Source organism: Octopus bimaculoides, chromosome 9 (genome assembly GCF_001194135.2).
Source record: "Octopus bimaculoides isolate UCB-OBI-ISO-001 chromosome 9, ASM119413v2, whole genome shotgun sequence".
Taxonomy (NCBI): Eukaryota; Metazoa; Mollusca; class Cephalopoda; order Octopoda; family Octopodidae; genus Octopus; species Octopus bimaculoides.
The window spans coordinates 84,239,810-84,249,622 of NC_068989.1; the positions used below are offsets into that span (position 1 = coordinate 84,239,810).

General features: G+C 37.4%; 1 protein-coding gene across 1 annotated transcript in view; it reads left to right on the forward strand.

Moving 5' to 3' along the window:
- Nucleotides 1-9,813, forward strand: part of LOC106879500 (uncharacterized) — a 44,510-nt gene that overhangs the window by 32,777 nt on the left and 1,920 nt on the right. The window contains exons 3-7 of the mRNA XM_014929105.2: nucleotides 831-967; nucleotides 3,129-3,278; nucleotides 4,403-4,480; nucleotides 5,287-5,481; nucleotides 8,309-8,515. Coding sequence (XP_014784591.1) covers nucleotides 831-967; nucleotides 3,129-3,278; nucleotides 4,403-4,480; nucleotides 5,287-5,481; nucleotides 8,309-8,475 — 727 coding nt within the window. The 3' untranslated portion in view covers nucleotides 8,476-8,515. The remainder of the gene's footprint in view (nucleotides 1-830; nucleotides 968-3,128; nucleotides 3,279-4,402; nucleotides 4,481-5,286; nucleotides 5,482-8,308; nucleotides 8,516-9,813) is intronic.

Consider the following 9,813-nt stretch of genomic DNA (forward strand, 5'->3'; position numbering starts at 1 on the left):
ATATATATATATATATATATATATAATAGCTTTATCTTGTGGTATAAGTTAAAAGTGCTCAATGCAACCTTGGTCGAAACTGTGAAGTGTGATAGATCTTCATTGATATGTGGGATAAACAGTCTGTAATCTGGGACTGAGGTTACATTTTCTCAATTGATCAATTGAACGGTTTCGTGAAGGAGGCTGATGAGTTCAGCAAAAACAGCATAAAGGTGAGTTTATAACCATTTAAGGGCCACAATAGAAGGCAGTAAAGGGATTGAAAATAGACTTGCATAAATAAAGGGCTGCGCTCCTTAAAGGGCATATATAGGGTTAAAAAATATATCGTGCTGCTGTTTTCACTGGCTGGCACTCCGTCGCTTACGACGTCGAGGGTTCCGGTTGATGCGATCAACGGAACAGCCTGCTCGTGAAATTAACGTGCAAGTGACTGAGCACTCCACAGACACGTGTACCCTTAACGTAGTTCTCAGGGATATTCAGCGTGGCACAGTGTGACAAGGCTGGCCCTTTGAATTACAGGCACAATAGAAACAGGAAGTAAAAGTGAGAGAAAGTTGTGGCGAAAGAATACAGCAGGGTTCGCCATCATCCCCTGCCGGAGCCTCGTGGAGCTTTAGGTGTTTTCGCTCAATAAACACTCACAACGCCCGGTCTGGGAATCGAAACCGCGATCCTATGACCGCGAGTCCGCTGCCCTAACCACTGGGCCATTGCGCCTCCACGATTGTGTAAATATATATCCATAAAACAGTATTAAGAAATGTATATATATCTATTCACGTATTCGTTGTTATATATATGTTTGTTATTGTCATCCATAGAATCAAGAAGACCAAGCTGGAACTGATCAAGCAACATATATTATCCAGTTTGGGATTTACACAGGCACCGAATATTACCATTCCAAAGTTTGAGAACTATAGTCTCTCTGATATGAAGAAGTGTTACCGACCAACTTGTAAGTATTACAATGCTTGTTATATACATGCGCGGGTGTCTTTGTTCATGAATGATGTGTGCGTGTGTGTGTGTGTGTATGCATATATATAACCTCGTGTATATCGTTGGCGATTTTTTTCTTCCTCCGTCTTCCCTTCTTTGAAATTTCCTATATTTCCGACGAAGAGCTCCGCTCGAAACGTCAAATTCTCTTTCTTCCCTTTCCCGAGCGTCCAGTAACACAATATCTGTATCACGTCCTCACGTTGTTGTTTTTTTGTGTCGTTTTTCTTTTGTGAACTCATTATGTGTGGGGGGGGTATGTGTGTGTGTGTGCGTGCGTGTATGTATGTATAATTAGTAAAATAGAAGTGTAAGAGAAAATGTTTCTTGCATTTGTTAACAGTTGTTTCGTATTTCGCATCCAGTTGCAACACGTCCAACGCACATGTAAATATTCATATAGATGCACATGCATAAATATATAATTGTGCAGTACACAGTATAAAGTTACTAGCTACTAATAGTTTCTAGCTTCGGAGACCCGTGCGTAAGCAGACTTTTATGACGCGCCTTGTGTCTCCAAGTAATCTTTGGGTTCTGAGCACATGGTGTATTCTTTTCGAAAATCTTTGAAGCTGGTACATGAGAAATTACGAGAAGAAGGTTGATGCAAAAAGTGGAAAGGTGAATAAAAAGAGACCATGTGCTTAGAGCCAGGGAAATGCTTGGAAACACAAGGCATGTCATAAAGATCTACCTAGACACGTGACTCCAAAGCAAAAAATTATTAGTAGTTCGAATATTTATACTGTGTATATTAAATGAAACTTATCTCTCACTGGATGGAGTACTTTTTTGCTGATCTTACCGTAACAGAATGGTAAGCTATATGAAATGCATACAAACAAACATACATACACACACACGCACACACACACATATATATATATATAAACAATGCGTAGCGTTTTACATATTATATATGTGTGTTACAGCACATATCGTATGTGATATATCCAGTTCTGTGCACGCTAACATATTTAAGGTAAGGTGTCAAAAGTACTCTAAATTGATCGAAATTAAAATCCCAAACGAGAGGGGAAATAAGTAGAGTTAATGATAGGAAGACTACTCAGAAATTGAAATTATATTAACTAAATGGATTAATTCATTAAATAATCTTCACACAAAAAACAATTGTTTCGTCCCAAACATTCAATACTTCTCAGACGTTCTAAACTTCTGTACTTCGCTGAGGAGGTATAATAAGATCAGAACAATTCCCAGAACTTGCCTCAAGACAAGCTAACATTCTACGACATGATTATACTTGCTTTTTCATCAGGTTAAATGTGAGAGTTCTCTTCCTTGCTCTCTTGTCGATTAAAATTCATTTGATTAAAGGTTATGTACGCCTCATAACACCTAATAACCTAATAACCAAGCCTGCACCTAAGTGAATGTTCTTCATACAAATGGCACCCTCAAAAATTTCTCAGAGTATACACGCACACATCTGTTTATGTTTGAACTAACCTTGCACATGAGGCTTTCCGGTCTCCCGTCTCCGTCTGGAGCAGGAATTAATTTTTTCCTCTCCAGAATTCTGCCCTCAATAATAATCCTTTCTACTAAAGGCACAAGGCCTAAAATTTGGCGGGAGGAGATAAGTTGATTACATCGACCCCAGTGTTTCACTAGTATTTAATTTATCGACCCCGAAAGGATAAAAGGCAAAGTCGACCTAGGCGGAATTTGAACTCAGAACGTAACGGTAGACGAACTACCGCTAAGCATTTCGCCCGGCGTGCTAACGTTTCTTATTTCTTTATCGCCCACAAGGGGCTAAACATAGAGGGAACAAACAAAGACAGACAAAGGGATTAAGTCGATTACATCGGCCCCAGTGCGTAACTGGTACTTAATTTGTCGACCCCAAAAGGATAAAAGGCAAAGTCGACTTCTGCGGAATTTGAACTTAGAACGTAACAGCAGACGAAATACTGCGAAGCATTTCGCCCGACGTGCTAATGTTTCTGCCAGCTCGCAGCCTAATAATGATAATAATATTATTAATTATGATGATGATGGTGATGATCAGTCAGAGTATACTACGTTCTAACTGTTGTTGTTGTTGTTGTTGTTGTTGTTCATTTTGTTCTGTTTTTCCGTTTCAGGTCGTCTACCAACTCGATCTACTGATGAAGAATTGTGGAACAACTCAACATCCACAGTATTGAATTTGCATTTCAATGTCACAGCCCCGCGTAGTAAATTGGTCACCGTGAAAAACGCCACGCTTTGGCTGCATCTACAAATGCCCCAAGGTAGGATTGTTTTGTTTTGAATTTATATATTCTTGCATATATACTTTTCTACTCTAGGCACAAGGCCCGAAAATTTTGGGGAGGGTTGGGCCAGTCGATTAGATCAACCCCTGTACGCAACTGGTACTTAATTTATTAACCCCGAAAGATGAAATGCAAAGTCGACCTAGGCGGAGTTTGAACTCACAACGTAAAGACAGACGAAATACTGCTAAGCATTTTGTCCGGCATGCTAACGTTTCTTATTTCTTTATTGCCCCCAAGGAGCTAAACATAGAGGGGACAAACAAGGACAGACAAACGGATTAAGTCGATTATATCGACCCCAGTGCGTAACTGGTACTTAATTTATCGACCCCTATATATATATATATATATATATACACAAATAAAAGGGTAAAGGATTATTAATTTATTAATAAATTAATAATTTTTACCAAGCCCTTCGGTATGTAAACACCATTATCGGTGAAGAACTTATTTAAAGGTTCTTATACATTTATAAATATAATTAAGGGATCAGCAACAGTTGCTTCACCGCATACCGAAGTTCAGAAATAGCAGCTAAAGTGCTGAAACTCAAACAGATAGCAATACTTGTAACTCACAAAGGCAAAACAAGAAGAAAAACAACGAACCTAACCAGTCGTAGTTAATCATATAATATTCGGTTAAAATGTCTTACGTTTAAGCTGGTTGCCATGCATTTCCCTGAAGAGAAGATTACATTCTTATCAACATCACCTATTCCTATGGAAGGTATAATTTGTAATCTTCGAAACATATATTGGAAATAAAAGTATTCAGTTAACATATGCGTTTTACTCCATTTACTATATTTATATATACTCAAGTACCCAAAATAACAAGGAGTTTCTACCTCATAAACAGGAGTTACACCACAGTCATTTTGTGATCTTTGCTACCCTGGTATCTATTAACCAATTTATTTTGTCCGAGTTAATTATTAACTAGGAGAAAATAAATATATATAATAGAATATATATATATATATATATATATCAATCATTGCACACACACACACACACATATATACGCCTTATCTTATTTACATTTCTCCATCTCATTGTTCACTCTGTCTCTCCTTATCTTCTCCATCACAGTTGAATGTCCTTGCAACGACGCCATCGTTATCAACGTCTACATCCTAACGAAAGCCTTGAAGAAAAACCAACGTAAACGTGAGTATATATTCTCTCAGGTGTACTGATATCCCAGTGGAGGCGCAATGACCCAGTGGTTAGGGCAGCGGACTCGTGGTCATAGGATCGCGGTTTCGATTCCCAGACCGGGCGTTGTGAGTGTTTATTGAGCGAAAACACCTAAAAGCTCCACGAGGCTCCAGCAGAGGATGGTGACGAACCATGCTGTACTCTTTCACCACAACTTTCTCTAACTCTTACTTCCTGTTTCTGTTGTGCATGTAATTCAAAGGGTACACGTGTCTGTGGAGTGCTCAGCCACTTGCACGTTAATTTCACGAGCAGGCTATTCCGTTGATCGGATCAACTGGAACCCTCGACGTCGTAAGCGACGGAGTGCCAACAACAACAAACAAACTGACATCCCTGAATAAGGATTGTTTAAAGATGTTGAGCAAAACACCCATGTGGTACTTATTTAATTGACCCCGAAAGGATGAAAAGCAAAGTTGACCTCAGCGGAATTTGAACTCAGAACGTACCGGCAGACGAAATACCGCTAAGCATTTCGCCCGGTGTGCTAACGGTTCTGCCAGCTCACCGCTCAAATGTACCAATTAAATATTGGACACGATTTAATCGACTGATTCCCCCACCCCACACCTACCCCAGCCTATATTTCTCACTTTATGTCCAATTTTTTTTTTTTTTTTAGCAACTACTAGTTCTTTCATTTTTCTTTTGGCATCATAGTTAGACCATGCTGTAGCAGCGTTTTTTTATAGAATGTTTGAAGAATTTCCAATCCTTCATTTATTCATTCTATGATGTTCATTTGTCTTCAGCTCGTCGGCGATTGGCAGCGGTACGTATCGTGAAGCACCAGGGTGACAGTTGGCAAGACTTTGACATGCAAGGAACGGTCAGTGACTGGCTGGAACAAAGGAAGAATTTTGGATTACAGATTATTATCAAAGACCGCATGGAGAACTTACTAAATGCAAGAGATATCATTTCTCACACAGACTGTTCACAACAGAGTGAGTATCTGACTTATTCAATTTATAACACATTTTGGTAACAATAGCGTCGGTAGTTGTAGATTTCCAACGCAACAATCACTGATTCACTGCATGTCTTGTGATGCTAGCAATAAGGGAGTATTTGTATCTATGTTAAACAATTATCACGATGGAGTTCACGGAAAGAACCTCAGTTTTTCTGTTTTGTTGTTGACGTAGATCCCTCAAGGACATACAACTGCATATCAATATCGAATTAACTCTCGCCTTCTCTCTCTCTCTCTCTCTCTCTCTCTCTCTCTCTCTCTCTCTCCATATACCTGCACACACATGTATATACATTAATATACATTCGACGCATACATATATACATGCACACACACACTCACACACACACATGCACACACACTCACATACACACTCACACAAATTCAGAACTTGATTATCTGAACAAGGCGGGCGGCGAGTGCTTTGATCAGGACGAAAACAAAGGAACTGTAATATTGAACATTATTACATTAAACAAAATCTGTTTGACTTTTTAAGCCAGCAAACCAAACTAGCGATGGATTGATTCTGTCCCGATTATTGACAATGGAGTCTTGACAATGACTTACTGGATGTTGTCATATGGATAATGGATAAGTCATACATACTGAAATGTATAACATTGACAATGATACTGCAGTAATACCTGGTCGCCATAGTTTTCACTGACAATATCACTCAACATGTCACAGTGATTCACTGATTGAACGACATTAGTTTTCGTTGATAAAAACAAATATTAACTGCTCCATCTGGTGGTGAAACTTGGCTACCTTTCAGGCAGTATGAAGATTGTATGACTCTTTATTGCCAACAAGTAGTAGAGTCTGTTACTCAAGAACAACACTAGCTAAATTTAATCAGAAGGCAGGGTCACATCTTCATAGAATTTAAGATGAAAATAGTGGTCGTCATTCTTGTCTTCTTTTGTAAAATGAATTCTTGGTCCCAGATCTTGAAGTAACGAACATTCACTTAATTCTTTAGCACTTAAACCGGCTATATCAGGCACAAATACTTTAATTGTTTTAAGTTCAAACCGGTCAGATCCAGCCTCTCACGTTTACACTATAATATCAGATTAAATTAAACAATCATCACCGAATTCTTGAAGCTACAAGATAATACATGATTAATTAAAAAAGCAATGTGAATAATTAGGCATTACAATAATTAGTCATCTGAACGCTAAATAATTAACGCCTGATGCAGACAAGCGGGAATTTATGACGGTTGGTGGCGTTGTCTCTTAGAAAAATCGTAATCCAATTCTTCTGTACTTAATTCTTGATTTTTCTTTGCTGGATTCAAATGTTTTATCCAACAACGCAAACCAAAACAATTCCATATTGTGCAATTTGTCCAAGTTCATAATGTCCTCCAAGAAGCATTCTGATTGCCGTTTTTGTTTGAATTCTTCCAAGAACTCTCCAAGAACGCTATGTTACCTAATGATGATCTTTCAAACGCTGTAAACAGCTTGGTAACACACTGTAGTGGGAGACTCTTATACTTCCCTTGCGGGTTTTCGCTCTTGTAATAACGAGCTGCAGACAGGAATCCGCTTTTCATACTGCTGTGAAAACCACAAAAATACTGTTTGGTCAAGTTGTACACCTTTCGCTGCTTTATGGAATTTTTTAATGCATATAAAGTGCCACTTCGGTTGATAAATTCTTCCCCAATCGACAATCTTGCATTCTTTATGTTGGATTCTGTTCAAGCTGTTCATTATCCGATACTGCATTTTGTAAAATCTTTGAGGTCTTTCCCACGATTCGGATGGTCGTTTTAACATTTAGAGAACTGTGACAAATGAATATCAGGTTGGGAACTTAGTAGCTGGACTATTGTTAATAACTGTGTGACAAGGTTAGTATCTTCAGGGTTCTGAGACTCTAATCCTCACTGTAGGTGAAATTACTCTCCGAATTCTTTAAGTTGGTTAATGAAAGTCATAACAGGCAATTATCAGTCATCCTGGTGCCCATCGAAGAGATATTAGGAAGACTCTTCTAGAGTGCTTTCAGGCGGAATCATTTAGACAACTTACGGAAATACTTGGACATAGCAGTGTTACCATGGAGCACTAGTTGCTTCAAACCAATGAAGGAGCAGCTACAAAGTTGCTCGGTCTAACAAAAACAACAGCCAATCTGCCTCAAACCATAGATGATACAGTGAGTAATGTAGTCGAAGGTAGACAATGCCTTAAAACTAGATGGGTTGAGTGTAGTGTCAAAGCTTTTGATCACGCGTTTACTCAATACTTTTTAACCAAAAGCTAAAAAGCAGCCATCAAAAAGTAACTTCTGTTTGTGACAATATCTTAAAACAGGGGAACGCTCTCAGTTTGTGGCAATTTGTAAAGTCATGGGAGCGAACCCGAGTTGCTGTCTCTACCTTTTAATTTTTCACTCTTTCGTATTCCTTATATTATTATTATCATTATTATTATTATTATTATTATTATTATTATTATTATTATTATTATTATTATTATTATTCAGTAGCCTTATTTTTATCACGTGCTTTCACTGCAATACCGAGCGCTGCCCTGTGTGCCTTGGGTATGTGCTGTGGTTTGTTGTGATGCTCTTATTGTTACTGTATTGAAAGTGTTTTACGTAGGAAGTGTGCGGTGTCTAGTAGTGCTATTTTCTGCATGTTATATATACTTGTTAGTCCTGGTGTTTTTGTTGTTGTTGTTGTTATTATTATTATTATTATTATTATTATTATTATTATTATTATTATTATTATTATTATCATTATATTCCCCCGTTTCTTTGTCCAGATCCTCCGAGTGTAAAATGTTGGCAAAACTCTCAATTGATAATGGTCAATGGTAACCGAAGTGCATTGCCCATTCTGATAGCGAATAACCATTCTACAGGAGCATTACTGGATGTTTACACGGAAGAGAAACCAAAGACGAGGAGAATTAGATTGAAAAAACAATGACTAGGAAACAGGAAGAGAAGGAGGCCATTACATATAAATTGTGAGTAGTCGTAGTTTTACAAGATGTTTCTGTGTGTACAATTACATTTTGCATTTCAGTACTTCGCTTAAACATTCCGATACTAATAACTTCGTGCAGAATTCAGAAGACAATGCTTCAGAACGAAGCGTTAGTCGAGTATAGAGCGGTAATAAGGAAATAAGAGGACAAAGAAATAATCAATTATCGTAAGAACTTCATTAGCTGTTTCTGCTATACTATGCACTGGACTCATAGTTAAGTTACTCTTGTTACTTCTTCTCCTTGATTTGTTTTCAGCCACTGGCCCCACACTAAGTACTACACCAAAGCATTCCAGTTCAGAATTCATCTCTAGAACTCCGTCCCTTTGCACATTTCTGTCATGAAATAGATGACTAAAAATTATTGAAAAGGAACGTTAACTTTAACGATTTCAATGATGTCAAAGGGCCACCGAATGCCATAAGTACAACCATTTCCTCTAGAGAAATTTTTTAAAAAATACTTAAAACAAAAACATCCAAATTGTGATACAACCAACATAGGTATACCTTCAGTACTCTAACCATATGAGTGGTTACTACATCCTCGAAATATATTTAGATTTAAAGAATGATGTAATAATTTTTACATCAGATGGTAAATTGTGTACTACACAAAAGACTCCAACCAATACGCTAATCTTTGTAATTTATGTATTTCGAAGAAACATACTGGTTTATTCCATAAGAGAAATATTATCGCTAGTAACGTGGAATCAATAATATATTCAGACGTAATCCATCAGTCTACTGAAGCAAAAAATTAGAAGCACTAAAAATTAAATCGTTAATTATGGATAAAAATCCCTCAGCTTATTCTCCCTAATCCATATCACAATACTTAGCCCATCAATAATTTGGTATGATTAATATTCTAAATTTATCAGTTTACGTACAATCTGTGTTTACTCGTATATTTTGGTACAAACGATAATGGATTAACTGTTTTACTCATTTGTAGACTTATTTTTCAGTACTTTATACTAAGTAACCAGACATTGCTTCTTTTTAACCTTGTCACCCCCTCAAGGAATAAATAATTGCCTAATGAACTTCATTAGCTTACATCTGGTTTTGCTAAAAGATACAGTGGACTCATAGTTGAGTATGTGAGTATCACTTTGAAGCTTCATCAGAGCCTCAAACATGAAGTGCCTTTATTACCGCTCTCCACTCGACTAAGGCTTCACTCTGAAACATAGGCATAATGAGTTCCATTATACCAGGTTTATTATATATGTATATATATATATATATATATATATATATATATAT